This window comes from Condylura cristata, unplaced genomic scaffold (assembly GCF_000260355.1).
Source record: "Condylura cristata isolate star-nosed mole 26May11 unplaced genomic scaffold, ConCri1.0 scaffold00029, whole genome shotgun sequence".
Classification (NCBI taxonomy): domain Eukaryota; kingdom Metazoa; phylum Chordata; class Mammalia; order Eulipotyphla; family Talpidae; genus Condylura; species Condylura cristata.
In genome coordinates, this window is record NW_004567130.1 from 19,180,711 (window position 1) to 19,202,644 (window position 21,934).

Here is a 21,934-nt window from a genome sequence, read left to right on the forward strand (position 1 = left end):
CCCTAGCCCTAACCCCAACCCCAACACTAACCCTAACCCAACCCTAACCCCAACCCCAACACTAACCCTAACCCTAACCCAACCCTAACCCTAAACCTAACCCTAACCCCAACCCAACCCAACCCCAACCCTAACTCCTAACCCTAACCCATCTCAAAATGGGCAGTGAATAATTAAAAAAGATTTAAAATGTTAATAAAAGAGTTTTGATTCATAGCTTATCAGTAACTCTGCAACAGTTTTCGTTCTTAATTTTTGTCTGGCATTGCCTGAGAGGAAGGAGAGAGGGAAACACCCTCAAAACCATCATCTGGTCCAGGAAAGAAGCATTTGAACTTCTATAAAATAGATGATTGTGTCCTGAAAGTCCTTTTTTCTTTGCTTTTTTTTCTTTCCTTTTTTCTTTCCCTTTTCTGGCCATCTCCCTTTGCTTTGGCACTTTGAATTACAGTTTTCCTGCCCGTTGATAGTGGACGGACTCCTGGGGCTGGTTCGTAATGAGGACGCAGTTACAGCAACTCCGAGCCAAGTGAGCCCACTGGGAGGTCACAGACCTGGGAGCTGCTCGTGGGCTGTGAGCATCACTATGTTCAAGCTCACGAGAGACTTCCTTTCTCCGGAGTCGATAGAAAAACTGACTGGATGACAGCTTAACAGGCTGCCCTCGCTGACCCCTGTATGTAAGTCAGGAGTGTGCTCAGGAGGGAACGTTTCAGAGAGAAACGTTTTGTAGGACTTAGACCATAGGGGACTTAGGTAACAAGAGAAGAGTGGACAGGTGCAGGTGGCAGGGAGGGGGCAGTGATTGTTTCCAGGAGGACGGTGTTGCTGGGAGTCTGGGCAGTCGGAGACGGGGCCTGTGGTTCTGAAAATCGACAAGTTGTGTTGCATAATTGACTGTATGAAGAGGCTGAGCAGAGGATCTGGAGATCTCAGTGATGTTGGAATCTTCACTGTTAAGTCCTGGGGCTTGGGGGGTTTCCAGACTCCAGCTACAATAATATAAAGGTGATGAATAACTCGGAGAATGCCTTTAGTTCGAAAGGGAAATTCTGGGCTGCGTTTCAGGGACTGTTTGACTAAATGATGTTTTGCCATGGCATCTTCTACCTTCACTGGGGGAAGATTTTCTTGGTTTGTATTTCCCGTCATCAATAAACATCTAGAGAGTCCCAGGCAGGAAGTTCTTGATTCACAGGAAATTTTGTTTCCGTGTGTAATACGCACTTTGCAGTTTTCGCTGCGTCTGGGTACAGGGAGAGATTTGCCGCCCTTTCAGGTTTTTCTTGGGCTGGATTGGCAAACAGAAGAGCACACGAGGTAGCAAAGGAAAACTCAGCTTAATGTCCTGTTAAGGAGAATTTATTTTATCTTCTAAAGTAAAATGAAGAACACCTGTGTTAACAGATCTGGGGTGTCCAGGAGAGAGAAGGGTGGACTTAGGGTTACACGGGCGGATGACTGACAATGCGTCTGAACACAAGAAGGAGCTCCCTAGCGAAGGGGCATTTTCACTGGCAACATACAGCTGAATGATGTCCCAGAGCTACGTATATTTCACAAAAGGTGGAACACAGTGACTGCTTCTTTGCCTAGGAGAGAGAGGAAGGACTGAGACAAAGTCAAGAACTCTTTACAGGCTCCACACGCTCACTGCTGTTAATTAAAAATAAACTGTGTCCTTTGGAACAGTGTCCCAAGGCTCAGGGGCTTTGACCCTGGTTCCCCATGCCAAGGTGACAGTGGGAGAGGCAGAGTCTGCAGGCATTGATAAGACTGCTCCCATGTTTCTAGAAAAGTAGTTTTTGTTTTTTAAAAGATGTACTTATTTATGCACAGAACTGGGGTACAGGGCAGAGTTGCAGGGGGTGAGAGGACTCCCCAGAGACAGAGTGGGGAGCACAAGAGGCGGATCGATGAAGTCCACTGCTGAGGGAAGCAGAGGGCGGGCTAGGAGAGGTCTGCTGTGCCCTGGGGGCCACTCCCTGGGTGGGGATGGAATTCCATCAGCAAGATTTGCAGAGTAAGTTACACCTTGACCCTGTGGAAGCACCTTTTGAGGTGACTGTATTAGCCGTTTCTAATATGCCTTAAGCAGTAGTGGGATGAATTAAACTACAGAAGTTTATTATATCCAAGTGGTAGAGAGACAGGAAAGGAGCAGCAAGTCGTGACAACCCTCTCAGAAGTGGCTCATTCCTTCTGTGACCCCTCCATCTCCCGATTTCTTGTTATTTACTTGTCCATTCTCACCTCTTCTCCCCCAGTGAACTCCGAGTGCGTTGAGGGTGCTAATCACAGACATTTTCAGGAAACTAAACTTGCCAGGTCCTGCTGTGTCTGCCCTGGGAGTGCATTTGATCTTCATGCAGCCATTATCGTTCTTCTTCCGACGTAAAGGTACTACAGCGTATCTCCAAAGCAGTTTAGAATTTCTAGAAAAGCTATCATCTCATGTTTCAACCTCTAGCCCCAAGGGGGCCCTGGCAATCTGACATTTCCCCAGGTGAGTGAGTGTCTCACTTTGTCCAGGTGGCTTTGATGTCTGTCTATAATTTCACTCCTTGTACCTGGCATTTGTGAGTTGAACATTCAGCACTCAGCTTTTCAGAACTGAGTCCTAAAACTTGCATCATGACGTGCAGTTTAACCTTTTGCTAATTTCCAGGTTACTTGTGTAACCTGAACTTGCAGAAGGCCTGAACTTTGTTATTTTATATGTCTCCAACTCCTACCATGCAAATGTACCACCTGACTCTTACCAGGAATATTTTAACACTCAGGTATAATTTGTTGGTTCATCGATTCATTTCCAGGTTAAAAAAAGGCCTCAGCTGAAATATTTACTGACTCTAAGAAAAGTGAGGTAATTTACTGAAAGCCTATTAGAGAGGCAGCTGTGGGTGCCCAGTGCATGAATGGAAATCTCCATTTTAATTAAAGAATTACATTTATAATGAACAACAACCGAGTTTAGGTTTGCCAGGTATAGAAATAAATTGGGAACTAACATTACAAGCTAGCATGTCACTGGTTTTCAAAAGCAAATCTATGAACACATAAATGTCATACAGAGAAACACGGGTTCTTTGTAGCGACATGCAGATGGGCATGTCCATATCCACCCAAGAAATAATATTATTTCATTTTCCATGAGTCTTGCTGAAGACTGGTATAGTATGTATCTCTCAGGACTATTGCATAGCTTTTAAATTAACCTTAAAAAGTTTTCCTAATATTGTGCAAAACTGTGCTTCTCACGTGTCATCAAATTGCGTATGTCACACCCAGAGGGGTAGAGCGAGAAAGTGAGAATACGAAAATGAGAAAATGTTCATTGTGTATGACATTTACATACATGAAAATACAATAAAGCATACTTACCTCACAAGACAAGTTACTTTCTCTGGAAATATTTTTGGATGTATAGACTTGGATCTTGAAAATTGCTTCTTTTATTGCCTTTTCAGTGTTTTTCTTTAAATGTTGGCATATCAACACCGTTGTTTTTCCCTCAGGATTTGAATGTGGCTTATATAACCCCAGTCTGATGTGACTCTTTGAGGACCCCACTCGTTGACTCTGGTGTCTGTCATTCTAGAGAGAGGAGGCGAACTTTGGACATTGTCAAGTATGAGCTAGGTCTCAACCTGGCTACACACACACACACACACACACACACACACACCTGTGCATATGTAGATTGAGACTACACACAGAAATTATGTATGTGTACACATATATATACACACACACACATTTACACACGTGTCTCATCTGCTCTGTATACTTAGTGTTTTACATTAGTATGAGCACATGATTAATTTTTTTAAAGAAATGTAATATCTTAAAAGTTTTCAGACTGGGAAGCCCTCTGGAACAGTAGAATGAATTTTAAGGATTAGTCTGTCTGGCATCCACTTTGGTCTTTTAATAATTTATGCCTGAGCATCAACTAGGTGACAGGAAAGTAGCTGAGTGCTAAATTTCGCTGCTGGTCTTCAGTTTGAATTTGATGCTTATGCACAAACTAGCGGAGCCATCAGTAGCATTTACTTGGTCGTATTCAATACAGGCCTGAGGGATGAGAATAACTTTCATATACTAAGCACATGTATAAGATGGACTTGAATGGGAATCTCAGTCATGAGGTGACCTTTAGGGCCAAGTAGGAAACTCAGGTTGTTTCAGAGCTAGGAACAGAGGCTTCGACTTTATGCTGTTTGTGAAGGAGAAGAGAGAAACATACACATCGGTGACTTTCTGTGGTGACTGCCAGCCCTCACCTCTGTCTCACATGAAACAGACACGGAGCTAGGATGTCTGAAATACGTTGGCTTTCTAGTTCCGGTTTTTTAATAGGGCGCAGCTTTTCTTATGACAAAATCCAGCATCTGTTATGGTTCCAGCTGTTGGCTTCCTGCGTGGTCCAAGCCTGAACTTCAAGCTCTTTCATGCCCTGTATAGTTTTAAAACATCCTTTAAAAACCATACTTATCAAAGAATTTGTAACAGAAACAAAGACCTTTCTTTTACCCCATGGTTGCTGGGAAATAGCTTTTCCTTTTTTTTCTTCTTCTCTCTCTCTTCCACACCCCGGGTATTTCACTGTTTTCTACAGCTCTCCTGCTGTGGATTACAGGGTGGGGGTTCAGGGTTTCAGGCCACTTTCCTTTGCTGGAGCTTCAATTGAACCCAAGTAGCTTTCCTGGGCCTTTATTTTTTCCCGATCATTTTCTTTCATGAATTTCAGGAAGCTCCAGGCACTTAAGCGTGCTTAAAATGTTCAGTACGAACATTAATTCTCTTGGCAAGAATCTTGCCCTTGACTTGTTTGTTTACACAGTGCCAGCTGCAGGCTGGTGGCTTTGGAGTTTTCTTCCCCCCCTGCCCCAGATGATCATCTCAGCAGTGTACCCCTTGGTTCTGCACCCCAGGCCACTGAACGTTCCAGATGTCAACTGAGCACAGGCGAGAGAGACAGAGAGGAAATTGTGGCTCTGTGTGCATGGCTCCGTCTGTTAGCCAAGCCTGAACCTGAAACTCTTTATTTCCCTATATGTATGCGTTAACATTTCAAACCACAGCGCTCAGACATGCCGTGGTAACTGCGTGGCCGTTCCGTCTTGGCCGAGTCCCCTGCTCTTCATGGCCACACTGCCACTTTCCCTGTGACGTGAACATCGGTGGCCAGAGGAACAGCCCCGTGACTTTGCGGCATAGAGGACACGCAGCAGGTGCCTGACAGGCCGTGAGGGCAGATGACTGACGTGAGACCAGAGCTGAGGTACTGGAAGCAGTTACTGCAAGGAGATAACGATGGCACCTGCCTGTCCGATGACCTGCGTGGATTTCCTTACTTGATTTGCTTAGAAGGTGTTGATGACGTTGATGGAGATGGCAGGGTCCGGGGAATCAAAGACAGGTGTACATTTTGCACGTGTTATGTTCTATAGAAAACATGGAACTAGGAAACTGGCCACGTGGGGCGGCTGTTCGTGAAATAAAGGCTCATCTGCGCTGTGGCTTGTGTTTCTGTGACACTTAACCGCAGCACTGCAGACCTCTGTGAGTGTCCGTCTTTTACTCTTGCTAAGTCTGAGTTACCAGGAGGCTAAACATGGAGTCAGGAACATGGCTGTTGGCCTGTGAGGAGACCAGGGGAGTGGGATTCCAGGTCAGTGTCGATAACGTGACGCCCAAAGGGTCAGAACTTACTGGAGTCGTAGGTTTTCTCCACCTTGCCGAGTTTCAGGATTCAGTGTATTAACTGTGAAAAGGTGAAGTTCTTCTCTGATAGATGTGTGTATTTCCACTAAGCCGGGATGGAAAGGCAGTGATGAAATGTTTATATTCCCAGAGGAAGCGTTCTGCCTTATGTTTGAGCAGCTGCCACTTGGAGCATTTGAAATTAAGCGAGAAGTTGACGTCTTGATAATCGCTGCATTTTAGCGTTTGTCCAGCTCTCTGCAGCTGCCCTAGCCGGCGCCGTGCGAGGCTGCTCACAGCACAGGGTCTCTTCTGGCCACTTTTGCATGTGTACTGTGGCTTAAGAGTCGCCGGCACAGAGCAAGAGATGATTTCTGCAGCTATATTAAAGGATCTTAAAGATAGCAGCCAGGGCTAGCCGATATCCGGCCTTCCTCAGCAGGCCTGCGGGGTGACCCAGGTCGTGAGCTTCACAGATGCGAACACTTTGGATTCTGCAGAATCTTATCTTTTCTCTGAGTGAAAGCTGGGGGGGCGGGAGGCCCCTCAGTGACAGGGATGTAAGGTGGCTCAGGGCTGCTTCTCCTCACAGATATACCGCCAGCTTGCAGGAAACCACCTAGACATCACGTATAGGTAAGGGTATTAATGAAATAGCTCTCTATTCAAAAGAAGGGTGGCCTCCCTGCTGACGCAGCCGTCGGGGCTCAGCACTGCGAAGCTGGCTGTAGCCACTTTAGCATGAGTCCATCCCCGGCCAGGGAGGGACCCCCAGGGCCCAGCAGACCCCTCCCGTCTCCTCGCTGCTCCCCTCAGCAGTGGGTTTCAGTCCATCTGCCTGTTCTGCTCCCACTCTGTCTCTGGGGAGTCCTCTCAATGCTCGCAGCTCTGGGCTGTGCCCAGTTCTTGTGTGTGTAAATAAATAAACCTTAAAAAAATAAAGATTAAGGGCCCTCCCTGAGGGCGCAACGGGTTAAAGCACAGCACTGAGAAGCTAAAGCCACTTGCACATGAGTTCAATCCCTGGCCCTGGGGTGCGCCCACAGGGCGCGGCAGACCTCTCCTGACCCGCCCGCTGCTCCCCTCAGCAATGTGCTTTGTCAGTCTTCCTGTTCTGCTCCCCACTCTGTCTCTGGGGGAGCCTCTCACCACTCTGCACCTCTGGCTTGTACCCCAGTTCTGTGTACACAAATAAATAAATCTTAAAAAAAAAGATTAAAAGGAAAGGGACTTAATTTCTCTCTTTGAATTCCGGCAAGAGAGAAAGTGCTCTTCTCCCCCTTTTCCCATAAAACACCAAAAGGTAAATGCTTGAGAGAAGTTTAAAGGACATTCAGTTCATTACTGATCCACTGAGGAGAAGCTGAGGACCAAACACCCACAATACCATCCAAGCAGAATTGCACCACTGAATAATGCGGCCTGTAGGAGAGACAGATTCCCCCGGCCTGGGCAGAGGCGCCCGGCCCTCGCCCAGGCGCTGGTAGGCTTTCCGCATGTGTGAGAAATTATGAGACCCAGGTTTTGCTTCAGAGATTTTTGCAAAGCGTGTGCCTCTGGCCACGAGCCCCTAACTAGTCCCCTGTGCACCCTGGAGCACTTCATTAGGATCTGACGCCGTGGCCCTTCTAAGACGAGGGAGCCTTTTCTGACGTGCAGCGGGCTCGGATGCTCGCGGTTGCCGCCTCCGTTCTGCGTCACCTGCCGGCACCACCACAGACAGCCGTTCAGGCGCGGGCGGCTGGCGGGTCTGTCCGGGCAGCCTCTTCCTTGCAGCTGAAGACCTGCTGCTGTTGTCTGTGTTGTCTCTGACTGAGTTTGAGGGTTGGCACCATCTTCTCATGCATGGTTTCGGTGCTGTTAGGTGACTTTGCCTACGCAAGCCTTCTACAGGCCACCGAGGTTTTGCGGTGAACCCACCTCCAATGGACCTGTCTGAGTGCAGGACACAGAATCTTGCTGCAGTCCAGTGGCCTCCTGGTGGTTTTGGCAATTTACTCTGCCACCACAAGTGTGTGAGTCCTTATTTTTCTGCATCGCTGTTGCTATACTTGGTAGTTCAGACATTTTTTGTTGTTGTGAGTCTGGAGAGTATAAAATGAAGTCTATTCATCTGTTCGTTTCTCTAGTAAGTTTAAATCTTTTATTTTTATATAATTAGCCATATATTTTTCTGTGAAATGCTATTTAAGTCTTTCACTGTATTTTTTTCTCAGTGATTTTTATAAGCTGTCCACATACTCACTTGTCTATTATATGAATTTCAGGCATGTGTCATAGTTTGTGATTTGGCATTTTATTTTTTGGTAGCTTTTATTGAGGTTCTTAATCCTAAGGAAGTCGAACCTGTGTTTCTCTCTCAGTGTTCTAGCGCCTTGTCTGAGAACTCCTTTCTATATGTTCGTACTGATACTCACTCCCTTCTGCAGGTTTTGTGTGGGTCTAAAGGAAACACTGACTGGAGTCTCTTCAGCTCTCACTAATTTATGCAATCTCTCTACAGCCTGGCACGCTTATTTTTTCAAGCGGCATAGCTGCAATTTATTTAATCACTTTTTTAACTTGTTTCCGTACAATGTGTTAGCTGTCACGTCTCTCTTCAGAATCTACTAGGCTCCAGTTGCTGAGTTTAGTGCGTTCTCAGCAAACAGAGCCTGTGCTTTGCATTTTCCTGACAGGCGCAAGTGCATGTAGTGGGCTTGGTAACAGAAATAGCGTAAACCCCCAGCGGGCTGAGTCAGTGTGCATCCAGGTGCGTTACTGGGTCAGGTGTGCGCTGTGGGAGCGTCACGGCTGCTCTCTGGCCTGCGCTTCGCGGTGGACACAGACGGTGGCTGCCCACCTCCGCGTCTCAGAGCCAGCAGTGACGGGTCCCACACCTCTACTTGACTCTACACCCCGACAGCCGGTGTGTGGGCGTGTCGCCTCCTGTGTCTCCGTGAACAACACGTGGGCATTTCACAAACGTGGCAGAGTGGGCGTGGGCTACCGCAGACAGAAAGTGGGAGAGAGGGAAACGACACTGCCTCAGTGTAACTGGCATCTAAGACTTTTCCGACGTGAGGACGCGCTGTGGCCCGAGGCTCCCTGCGGCCAGACAGGAGGGAGGCAACGTGTAGCCAGTGCAGTAGAGAGGAAGTCGCTCCAGGGAGCAGTGCATTGGGGGTCACAGAGTTCCTCGCTGCAGGGCCGTGGGGATAGAGCTGCAGGCACTGACGGTCACCAAACGCTCCTTCCCGTGGGAACGTCACGTGTCATGTGAACAAGAGGCAGAGCCTGTTCCAACTACTCTTGTGTTCTACCGAGAAACAAAACATTCTAATTCTCAGTTTATTATTTTAACGTTTATTTCTGTACACAGAACTGGGGTACAGGCCAGAGGTGCAGGGGCAGTGAGGGGATTCCCCAGAGACAAAGTGGGGAGCAGACTGACGAAGTCTACTGCTGAGGGGAGCAGTGGGCAGGTGAGGGGAGGTCGAACTTGTGTTGCAGTGGCTGCCACAGCTTCATCGTGTGGAGACTTGACCCCTCGCTCCACCAAGGAGGCCTCTCTGGGGTTTTTCCTCTCTAGCTGCGAGGACTTCCTCTCTGATTCTTGAGCATGCAGATGCTCTCTGCTGTGGGTGCTTTCATTGACCTTCTCTGGCCTCAAACGCACCCCTTCACATTGTAATCTGGCTAACACCCCTTGCTCTGAATTTTTGCTCAAAACCACTGCTTTAATGACTGACAATTCTAGTTATAATTTCACCCTCCTTCCCATGGCAGTAGCAATGCGGGTCCTTCCTTATACTGCTAATATTTCATCGTTCACATGACTTGTTTCCATAACTTAGAAGCTGTTGCTTCGGTGGTGTGATAATTATTTTCCATGTTGTATTATTCCACAGATTTGCAACATTTGTTATAGAAACAAATGCTGTTTACTTAATACAGAATTGCCTGGAATGCATGGTGGTGCTGGCTTCCTTCCTCCCCCAGTAAATACTAGCCCCCAGTGCTAAAGAGGTGTAAGGTCACGGGAAGAATTCGAGAGCTTTTAACAAAAGGAATCCAACCCCATGTGTATTTATGGAGCACTGGTCTGAGTTGGATGATGATATGATTGACTGACGTTTCGACCAAAATGTTGCCCAGCTGGACCCCTAGATGCTGGGGGGTTTCTGACCTGCCTGGTAGGTTGCCATCGCATACAGCACATGTGGTAAGCTCTTGGAGTTGGCGTTAACTGGAAAAAGCAAGGCATTCTTGAGGGAGAGGACCAGCTGCAGAAAGTCTAGATAGAAATTTTGGAAAACGAGCATAATAAGCGCCTAAGTACCTGATGTGATGGAAGGGACCATTTCTTGACGAGCGTTACCAAGGATGTTTCTTGGCCGTTTAAGAGTGTATTGTTTGATTTGCTTTGATTGTGTGTGGAGGGACTTGGAATCAAGGTTGTACTATGTTCTTGTGAAAATTCAGGGTAAATGAGGGATTAGACTCTTTTTTCAAGTGTGCTCTGATTGTCTATGCTACATTAAAATTTGTCAAAGACATCATTGACTGGAGCAGACATTTCCCTCCAATATTTCTGTATTTCCTGGCTGCGCTGTAGCCATGAAATCACTTCATGGACCGTACAACATCGGCTTTTACTGAAAATTCAATAGTGCCTTACCTTGACAGTTCTAAAGAAACTCTGTCGGCATGACAGTCTATGTTTATGAGCGATTGTAAAGTAGATTATGGTAGGTAATCATTTACTGAGGACGATATACTTGCCGGGCACAGTGTTAGACGTGGTAATCTAATAATTTCATAAATGAATTACATAAATTAAATAAAATAATGAAATAGTGACAGTTGAGCAGGCTAAAGAAGACAGACCGTGCTGTGAGAGCATAAAGCTGAGGAACCGACAGCCTGGCGTTCTTGGACGATGTATCTCTGGGAAGGATGCGCCCATTGACATCTGAAAGATGAGTGTGTCTTAATTTGGAAGGGGGATACAGGTTTCATCGCATGCGAGAAAGGCTGTGGGAACAGAGGCTTGTGGGGAATGTGAGCTAGGCTACGCAGGGCAAAACCTGTAGGCCAAACAATTTTTTTCCTGTAAAGTGGTGGGAAGATTTTGAATAGTTTTAGGTCAAGGAATAGTCTAATAAGATTGGTGGTGTGAAGCAGCAGGTGAAGCTCCATTGGGAAGGAATTTGCAGTGTGGAAAGCTAGCTAAAATATTTTGAGATGTCGAATCAGAAGATGGTGGCATCTAAGGTGGTGAGAAATTGATGGATTTGAAATTGAATAAGTCGAGTCTGAAGGATTTGGTGATTGTAAACTGGACATCACTCTTAATCTCTGTCATTCATCTAATTTTTCATGAAATTTCTTCTAAGAGATCAGGTTTTTTCATTGTTTTTTCAGAGATTAAGAGATTAGCAATCTTATTTCTTCAAGTTTGCTTTATGAAATAGGGAATGATGTAGTTGCAAGAGATGAGTATCTAATTATCATGGCAGTTATTCAGTTAATTAACAGACATTGAAATTAAATGATAAAATAACAGAATAAAGGGCCCTCCCTGGTGGTGCAGCGGGTTAAAGCACAGCACTAAGAAGCTAAGCCACGTCAGCACGAGTTCGATTCCCGCCTGCCCTGGAGGAGATCCACAGGGCGCTGCAGACCTCTCCTGGCCTGCCCGCTGCTCCCTCAGCCATGTACTTGGTCAGTCGGCCTGTTCTGCTCTCCACTCTGTCTCTGGTGAATTCTCTCACCACCCTGCACCTCTGGTGGGTGCCCCAGTTCTGAATACATAAATAAATAAATCTTAAAAAAAAAAATAACAGAATATAAGAAGAATTCACTTACGTAGCATTTTCGTTATAGAATATGGCTTTTGGTGGGTTGACCTATGTTGCCCCAAGTGCAGGGTACTAGGGCACCAGACAGAGAAACTCATAAGGGAGAATACACCAACATTTGGATGTTTGAGGGTGGCTTTAGCTTTTCTGGGCTGTGGTGTGCATTTAGGGACCCCACCGCCCAGTGTGCAGACCAGAAATGGGTTAGGGGTCTGGATCTCAGGTCCCAGGTAGAAAAGATCAATTCAGAAGAGACCTGTGACCCAGGAAGACACCCTTGGACTGGATTCTGACTGCACTCTTGCCTCTCTGGGTCCACATCTTCCTGCTTTATCATCTGTTTGGGGCATCAGGGTCATTTCTGTAATTTAGCTTCATAAACAGTGCTGTAGTAAACATGGGTGTAAGTTCCCTTGAAATTAGTGTTTTTGATTTTTGGGGGGGTTAGGAGTGGAATTCCTCAGTCGAGCGCCAATCCACTTGGAGTGCTTTGAGACACCGCTGCAAGGCTCTCCTTAAGGGCTGGGCCGGCAGTGGAGAAGACTTCCCCTGTGTCTACTTCTCCAGCATTGGTTTCTGCTCTTTTTGGTACGGGCCCATCTTGTGATCTTGGTTTAGCATTATTCTTCCAAAATAGAGCACTTGAATGTTACATGGAAGTTCATAGGCACCACTAGGACAGTTGGGAGGATCTTAGACTTCTGTGACGGGGCTTTTCGCCGCTACCATGTGGGAGACGAAGTACATTTGTAGACCAGAAAGGGCTTTAGCGACATATTAAAGTTGTGTTTCCCAGTTCATATGACGTAGTCTTTGGTGAACCCAAAGACTTATTTTCTGCTTTGTCTGTCTCACGTCCCATCACCTCTGCTCTCTGAAGCATGAGGAGAATGTTGAGAACTTGCTTCTGTGACTTTTCATTTTGATTCTAATTCAGAGGGTCAGTCAGTGACCATTAGTTCTTTGATTTCTCTGTTAAATGTCCGGTTTCATTGAAGTTGACATGTCAAAGCATCAATGACTAGACCACTTAGGTGTTTCCCACCTAGATATTTAAGAAGTGAGATCATTTACTGTAAGAGGGCGATGATATCTGTGTAGGGCCTTTGCCTGTCACAGTGTGATGCACTTTACCTCGTGCACCTCATTCCTCTGGAAACTCAGCACTAACTGACTAACACTAACTAACTAACTAACTAACCAACGTCGTCTAATGTGTGCAGGGCAGAGCCGGGCAGGCGCGGCTGCTGCTAACTCTGACTTCTCACTGTCTGTTTCCCTATAATTCTGATTAATTAATCAGAAGTCAGTTTGTACTTCAGTGGACTGAACAAACACATCATCTCTCTGTCACTTTTGAGGGTACCAGGGTTATTGCAAAGATAGTGAGGCAGCCCGTGCGTGGCGGGGCGGTGCTGCCTTTCCGGGTTGATGAGAGGCCAGAAGCTCGGTCACTGGCCGACTGCCTGTGCAGTTTCGGGACAGCTGTTCCTGCTATTAGACTTTGTTTCTTTCTTAACCATCCTTGCTATGCCAGGAAAAGGGCAGACAGTTTTCCTGGTATATGATGGTTAAAACTATGCGTGAGAAATAACATGGAAATACTCGGTTCTCCTTGCAGACTGTGGGGATCAGCAACGATAATGTCAAAAATGTTAACTGTCTGGAATGGCTATAGCCCATCCTCGCAAGCTATTTCCAAGTAAAAGTGCTGTAGGGATTGATTTTTTTTTTGACAGCTGTTCGTACATTTTTGCTGATTTTGAAGATGTGCTAAGATACTGCTCTTGTAGACATGCTTTAGACTCCACTCATGTCAAATCTCACTTCGGCCTCTCCCTCTATCCCTTTACAGGATGATGAAGTGGTCCTGCAGTGCTCGGCAACCATCCACAAAGAGCAACAGAAACTGTGCCTGGCAGCAGAAGGCTTTGGCGACAGACTCTGTTTCTTGGAGTCCACTTCGAATTCCAAGGTAGGATCAAGCCTTGCGAGGTGACTCACATATGCAGGTTTTACTGGAGGCACTGAAGTGATTTATGAGCACACCGCTGTTATCGTGTCACGCATAAGCTCAAGGGCACGGGAGAATTTTTCTTGCAATTCACTAAGCCCATTTTTAATTAAATCACTACTCTCTGCAAATGATTCAGGTTGATTGTTTATAACAGGCAAAGTCCTTGCCCTGGGAGGTTGATATTTCAGTGGAAAAGTACACAAGTAAGCAGGTGATGTAATTTTCAGAAATGAGAAGTATTATGAAGAAAAGGGAGACATGGGCGAGCGACGAGGCAAGGATTTGCCTTGCACAGGGGGTTTTGGGAAGCTCGTTCTGCGGTATAGCAGTTGAGCCGACCTGGAGGAAGTGAGGGGGTAAGCAGATCTAAGTTCCCTCGAGGCCTACCTGGGAAGGTGGGCTTTTGGAGCAGATAAGCAAAGTGATGGGTGAACTTTAAGGCTGATTTTTATTTCACTGAGAGCGTGTGGAGAGAGCCAGGGTGGACGTGGAGAAACTACTTGGACGATATCGGAGCTGTCTGGATGGCAGCTGACAGGTTTTAGATCAGAAGCCCCGTGGTGGGAAATGTGTGGGTGGCTGAAGATTTGCTGGATCTGTGAAGAGTTCGGATATATGGAGTAAGGGGGAGAGCGGAGACGCGGATGTCTCCAGGGCAGATGGGACCCAAGGAGAAACAGTCCACGTGCCCCTCGGCTATTTCCCCGTCTTTCACGTGGCACGTCAGAGAGCCTTGACACGTGTGAACTGATTTGGTTGTCGCAGGAAACAGCGTTGCTTTCTGTCATTGTGCGGACGAGGACATGAGTAGCTGAGTAGCTGCACCTGACCCTGAGCGTGTGACCGGAGGCCATAGGGGGTCGCCAGTGGCCTTGTAGACTTGCACTTGGTCTTATGACGTTGCGTCACCGAGTCTTTCTTTCATAAGCTGGAGCCCCTTGGGTTACTGTGCAATAATCCAGCGGTGTGTTCGTGTATGTTACCTATTCTGGTGGTTTAGTGGGACGGCATCAGGCTTGCCGTGGGTGGCAAATACCAACACTTCATAGCTCTGCCGAGACTGATTTTAATCTGACAACTGTCTGCTGGATAGTCTCTGCACAAATGACTGCAGTAGGTGTTGGTGGTGAAAAAATTCTTCTTCCAGAGAAAAATTAGGCATTTTAATATTAACATTTTCTTGTGGTTTCTGATATTTTCTTGCGGCTAGAACCAGGCGGACCACTTAGTTAGCGGCTTCTCAGCATCTGTATTACTTCGAAAACTTTAATAGCTGCTATTTTCCTGTTCCTTTGCTACATGAGCTGGCTTGTAATGCTGCACATTGATGCTTCTAGGGTTTGGAATCCATGAACCTGGTTGATGGCTCGTAGGAATACTTGACTCTTACAGATGACCAGTGGACTGAACATTTTGACCATTTTTGCTGTTGGACTCGCTGGTATTTTTCTGGTCTACCCGAAAACTTGCATTTAGCATAAGTTAGTGGCTTACCCAGCATTGGATAAAATAGCAATCGGAGTCAGTAAGCCCCCTGAAGTGTGTGTGTTTGAAAGTACTCGCAGTCTGTGTGCTTCTTTTCTCTTAAAGTTACGCAACGATTCCCCGCTGTCAGGCATTTTTTCCCTGTCTCTGTTTGCTTTTGTTTTCCCTGATGTGCATCTCTTGCCTGTACTTTTCTGCCTGTCGAAATAATGTTTGTCCTGCAAAACTTGTTTCAAACAGTCTGGGATGCTCTAGGATCTGCTTCTTAAGTAAGTGCTTACTCATCTGCTGTCTTGCCAGTTTGGGCTCGCGTCTGGATCAAATCTGCTCTGCCCTCGCTTTCTGAATGCTGCTATGCATGTCAGCAACACAGCAGCTGGTAAAGTCCCCGGGGACCAGAGCTTGTCACATTTGTTTTCCTACCTCTGAGTGACAGACACAGAGCCTGGAACTAGTAAATGGTCTGTAAGAATTAGTGCATGATTAAGTTGAAAGGGGTCCACGAGGCCTGGGCAGTTTTATTTTGTGTACAGCAGACTGCTATAACAGAGGCAAACTCTAGATCTCAGTTGATGTGAAAATATATGAGTCTGGGCACAGGCGTGCTCACAGCTAATTCTGGCCTTGACTTTCCTTGGCAGAAGATGACAGACAGCCATTCCCCTTCTCCTGTCAGTAGCCTGCCTTTGTGTTAAGGTGGCCAAAGTTGGCCATGAGTGATCAGTTCCTCCAATTTATATTTGCTTTCCAGGGATGAGTCTCGTGCCGAGCTCCCCCTGCCGGAGTTGGGTTGAACCCACCCCGATACCAGTAAAATTCCTTCAAGGAATTTTGAAACGTCCTGGGTTTCTTCCCTTGAAGCTTGGGAAGTCGCCCCCAGCCTGGATGTCCCCTGGCCTCCTCCTGTTCTTTCTCTTCAGTGGCCACCAACCTAGTTCCCGAACTCTCTGGGGTGTCCTGGGGCTGGACGGGTGGTTCGAAGCATTTAGGTGAGTGCTCAGAGAGCCTATCAGTCTTCTTGGTGTGGTTGTTTCAGGGGTGAGGGGGTTCCACCAGGTTGTGGACAGAGCCCCCAGATGAAGAGGTTCTCCCCACAATGGGATGCGACAGAGCAATGTTTTATCTTTGGTGACTTCTCATTTCAGGATATTATTCACCAGCATAAATAATGTATCGGGATATTAATGATGCATAGTAGTTGTGATATTCCTGATGAGCTGATTTTCTTATTCCAGTGAGAATTTTTGAAAAATAAAAATGTCAGTGTAAGATAAATGTTGAGTGATAGAAGAAGGTACATTTTCCAGATCAAGCTATTAAATGTGTAAAATAGATACTTGTTTCTCAGTATGTTTGCCTTAAAAATTGAGGTGATAAAATTTCATTATAGGAAAACAAATACTAAGTTCGTTATTGTTTTGTTGTTACAGTTACTTTCTTGACCGTGTCTTTCACAGAATTTCACCTGAGTGAGAGAGAAAAGACACAGGTTGGGCAAAAAGATGAGTTATTCTTCGTGTTTTTAAAAATCTTTGTGTTTCGCTCATATAATTTTCCTCTTAGAGTTCTTTAAGCAGAAAGCAGCGTACATGGCTGGTGTGGAAGAAGGGTTATGTCCCAGAGGTATACCAATATCCAGGTGGTCGAGAATAAATGATCGTGCACTTAAATGAACTCAACGGTAGAAGAGGAGTTACAAGAAACTAAGAATCTTAGCAGTTCATTATGTTGTCCAAGTGGAACTGTTTATTAAATTATGAACTCTTAAATTTTGTCAAAATAATTCTTAGCTTTTTTTCCTTTAGGGTTTAATTTTGTTTAATTATGTTTAATTTTGTTTTTGTCTATGCATGCATTCAAGAATGGGGTGCAGGCCAGAGGTATGGGGGGTGAGAGGATTCACTAGAAACACAGATTGACTGAAACACACTGCTGAGGGGAGCAGTGGGGAAACAGGAGAGGTCTGCTGCGCCCTGGGGTCACTCCCTGGCCAGGATCGAACTCATGATGCAGTGGCTGTGACAGCTTCACAGTGCTGCGCTTTAACCTGTTGTGCCACCAGGGAGGACCCCTTGGAATATTTTAAAGTATGCTCATTATACTCAAAGAAAAGTGTCCGATTTTCTATTGGGCTTCTTAAAAAGAAACAAAAAATTTACAAAACTCTGAAACCTAAGATTGCAAAATAATCTAACATAGACCTCAGGAGAAGTGTCGCACTGTTGAAAACAGCTGGAGAAAAACTAGCTGCTTTTTACCTTTGCTAAAGGTATATGCAAGCTAAGAATGGTACAGGGTAGGGACTGTGACTTAGATTATCATATATTATTGTAATAATAGAGAATAGAATGAAGAGTAGGGGAAGGAGAAGCTGTCAGTTTAGATAATCAGAGCTGAATTAAGTGAATACCTGTAAAATACTAAGCTGCAGGTCTTACACATTGTGTTTATTTCTCGATCTGAGAATATAATTTATCTGTCACTAGAGTGCACCCATTGCAACAAGGGATGATCAAATCAGGACTTGGCACACTTTTTCTGTACAGAGCCAACTAAGGGGTACTTTAGGCTTTGTGGGTTGTGTTTTTTAAACTCGTCAGCTCTGACAGCGTGGCATGAAAGCAGCCATCGATAGTATATAAACAAATGATTATGACTATTTAAAAAACACCACTGTATTTATAGACACTAACATTTTAATTTATTATGATTTTTATATGCCACCAGATACTATTTATTCCCCTTGTGACTTTTTTCCAACCATATAAAGATGGAAAAGATACACTTAGTCATGGACTTTATGGAAATAGGCAGTGGGCCAGGCCAGAGTTGGCCCAAGCACTTAACCGTTTCTCTCCTTGATGTAACATGTGAAATAGATTCATAAAGGAAAAGCTGGAACCGATACAGTAGAAGACATACTCAAAGCTATCATAGAAGATCTCCTGAGGTTGTGGAAAAGAATACTCTGTCTGCAGCTGCTTGTCAAGTGTTCCGAGATAAAGGCATGGTGGCCTTTGAGCAGGATTCCTTGCAGATGGCTCATCACTAAGTTCATGAGTGTGTTTGACGGCTGGGTGAGGGAGAGAATAAATGCACCCAGTAAGAGTTTGTTATGAAGAACGCACTCTACAAGGATAAGGAAGGCAATGGAAGAGAAAGACAAGCCCTTGTCGGTGACTGAGAATGACAGGTGTTCCTTGGGTCTGTGGAGAATTTCAGGTGCCTTGTGATGGGCACAATGGCAGTTGAACGATAGAGACCCAGAAAAGCTTTAGAATCTTGGACTGCATTATCCGTAGGTGCCTGTTAGCGACGATGGAGCCAGACACTAGTAAAATGCTAAGGATGAGAGTCCAGGGTGAAACGAATTCAACTTCAGTTTGTACACAGGCGATTGGGTGCTTTTAAAGGGAGAAGGTGGGAGACCTAGGGGTGGGGAGCTTGGTAGAATACAGGAATTGATCATTGCAGAGTTGGCCAGTCTGCATGCTGATGAGGCCGGCAGTGTGTTAGCTTTCAGTTACTGAGGTGAGGGTTCTGCCGCCCGGGAGATCTGGAAACAGGGATCCTCTCCTCCCATGGTTACTTTTCAAAGGAATAGGTCTCAGGTCCCTAAGAGAAGATTCTTTTGAACTGCCACAGGTTGGGTACAGAGATACACATGCATCTCAATGGGACAGAGCGAGGATTCACACTTAAGCTGCTTTAGTAAATGCTGGAAGATAGGGCGTCTGGGCCTTGCTGAGGTATTGGTCGGCACAAACTTGCAGTCTCTTGGCAACCTGAGTGTCTCAGGTAGACCCTTCAAGGGCTGCTAGAGTCCTCCTGGAAATGTAATCTTGAGCTATTGACTCAGTGTTCGTCTGTTGATGTGGGGGGTGGGGAGGTGGACAAAATGATCTGTATTGAGGGCCTGCCTTTTTTTTTTAGATTTATTTATTTATGCATACAAGAACTGGGGTACCGGCCAGACATGCAGGGGGTGAGAGGATTCAGAAACAGAACAGTGGGGAGCAGAACAAGTGGATCTACTGGAACCCACTACTGAGGGGAGCAGCGGGAGACAGGAGGGGTCTGCTGCGCCCTGGGGTCACCCCCTGGCTGGGGATCGAACTCTTGCTGCAGGGGCTGCAATAGCTTCATAGTGCTGCACTCTAATCCGTTATGCCATCAGGGAGGGCCCCGAGGGCCTGTAATTTTTATAGGCCAACATTAGGCCTGGCCCAGAAGAACATTCACAGGCATTTGGCTAGAGATTGGTCAAAAAGTAAATCTTAGTCACTGTTTACTGATTTATGTATTTATGTGTATAAACTTTATCAGCCTGATGGCAAAACACTTGGCTGGAATCGGGAGGACACACAGGAACTTTCTGCTTCATTTTTGCTGTGAAATTCAAATTGCTTCAGAAAATATTGAAAGAGTATAAAGACAGATCAAAGATTCCTAAATGTACGTAGGAAAATTGATAATTTTATTGTGGTACATTCAAAAAATGTTACACTAACTGCAAATAGTGACACTGTAGCCCTACAAGTTATCAGGAATAAACGAAAGAATGTTATGTTGAGCAAAATCAATGTTCAAATGCAGATGGGCATCTACTGTTTGATACTATTTATTTATACTATGTCTAGAAAGACAATGCTGTTATCAATACCAGAATATAGACGTGTAATAAAATTATGAAAAAATGCAAAGGAATCATGTCCACTAAATTCAGCATGAGGATTAGTGTTTCGTCCAGAGGACAAGCGGTATCAATCAAATCCAGGTTGGCTTCAACTGTATATGTAATAATTTATGTTTTTAGTTTGGAATTGAAACATGGGTGTTTATCATAGTTCAGTTAGGCTGTTTTTATTTCTGAACTCCATCAGAAAACAACCTATGGAAAAATGTTTGAGTTATAGCCAGAATAGTTTTAAAATAAGCAGTGAACTCTTGAGTAATTAATCTGGGAAGTTTTGATGTTATGAATAATGATTTTGTCTCGTTATATTTACATTTTCAAGGTTCTGCCTTATAAAGCTGCAGTCGAAGTTGTTTTACTGGAAATTTATTCGAGTTAAGTACTCAGTGTTGGGATGAGATAGTCAAGTAGATGGATGGGAGTCGGAGAGAGCTAAGGGCTTTGTGCTTCAAAGCCACACTGCGGCTCTAGCACTGGGCTGAGGATTGGACTTAATGTTTTGACCACTAGTAACTTTTAATTCATGGTGTCAATTTGCGTAACACATTGTGTAACCTGAATCCGGTTCTGAGACCCATCCCGTTTTCCATATTTATGGTGAAGTTGACTGTGATGATACCCCTTTCTAATTTTCCTAGACGTGGTCATTCTTATTTTGAAAAGCTATCAATGACCAATCACTTGCATCTGAAATGAAACTGATTTGTCATCCTACATAAATTAGGAAAGCTAAGTTATGCTTTTATTAAAAAAAAAAAAAAACAAAAAACCAAAACCTTACCCCACATCTTAACGACTACCGTACAGTGAAGGCTTAATTCACACACATGCTATACGGTCAACATTGGTTGGAGACTGATGCTCCAGGTGGTCACTCAGGAACCTCAGATAACTAACACTCCACGTCTGGAGTGGTTTTAGTACCCACGACAGGGTAAGGAAGACATCTGAAGAGCTAACTTTGTGTGCTCTGGTCTCGAGGAGAAACATGTCATTCTTGCTTATCACTAACTATGCAGAGCTAATGCTTTGAGGTAACTGTGGGTGAGCCGGGAAATTTGAGGGATCCATCTGCAAATTAGGCTGACTTTTTAGGCTCACTGTTTAGCAGGGCACAATCAACAAGAACTGTATTGAATAGAGAGTAAGACAGTACATAACATGAGTATTTAATATTATTTAGGGGACTGAGACAATGAAGGTGACTAGTGGTCACCTGGCTTACTCATTTGGTTTTATAAATGAACAAAGTTAATCCTAGTGGTTTTGCACATGTTGGTAACATCAAGTAGAGATAGCACATAAGCTGTTTTCTGGTTGGTGAAGATCAGGTCGAGTGACATAGATTTGAAAGTCACTGGGTTATACTATCATATTTAAAACCACGGGTTTGAATGAGCATCACCCGGGGGAGTATGCAATTATGGATGAGAAGGTGACTCAGGTTAAGCATTTGTGACATTTAGAGATACATCAGAAGAAAATGACTCAATGAAGAATACAGATCTTTTATCTTCTAAGAATGTAATGTTTTTTTCTCGAGTACTTACTGCCTAAATAAACTGAGAGAGTGGATTCTGGCTTTAGCCATGTACAAAGTCTTAAGAGACAATAATGAAAATATGATATACCTACGTATTATAATAAGTGACTTTTAATGGTAATTGTATTTCATCATTACAAAAATTGAAAAGGACACGATGAGTGCAAAGGTAAAATCAAAGATTTCGGGTTACTTAACAGAGGAGTGTGTCTGGAAAAACTAAGCAATATACAAGGAAAAAGAAATCAGTGGTTGAAATTTGAAGAGGAATGAATAAGTCAATTCTCCTAAATCTTTTGCAGTATTGTAAGTCAATGTAATCTTAATTAAAAAAGAAATTAAAAATGTAAAAGAATAATACACATGATAAAGACAAATATATAATTTAATATATTTCCTGTGTGGGAAAAGAAAAATGAAACTATATTAGAAAACACTATCCCAGAAATGGAAATACTTGAGAGGGAGAAGGGATAAAAGAGGATAAGAGGATAAAACAGGGCACCAGGAGGCAGACCCTAGATTTCCATGGTTACAGAGATGTGGGGGTAGCCTTGAAGCCCTGTTTTAATGAGTTGTGGGCATAAATGTGTCATTGTGTTGCAACAAGGTAATCACTTCTATAAAAGTTAAAATAACTA

The 21,934-nt window shown here is 44.7% G+C and overlaps 1 protein-coding gene across 1 annotated transcript in view; it reads left to right on the plus strand.

Moving 5' to 3' along the window:
• RYR2 (ryanodine receptor 2 (cardiac)) overlaps window positions 1–21,934 on the plus strand; it is a 385,785-nt gene that overhangs the window by 68,403 nt on the left and 295,448 nt on the right. Inside the window, exon 3 of the mRNA XM_012730855.1 lies at window positions 13,408–13,527. Within this exon, the coding sequence (XP_012586309.1) occupies window positions 13,408–13,527 (120 nt within the window). The remainder of the gene's footprint in view (window positions 1–13,407; window positions 13,528–21,934) is intronic.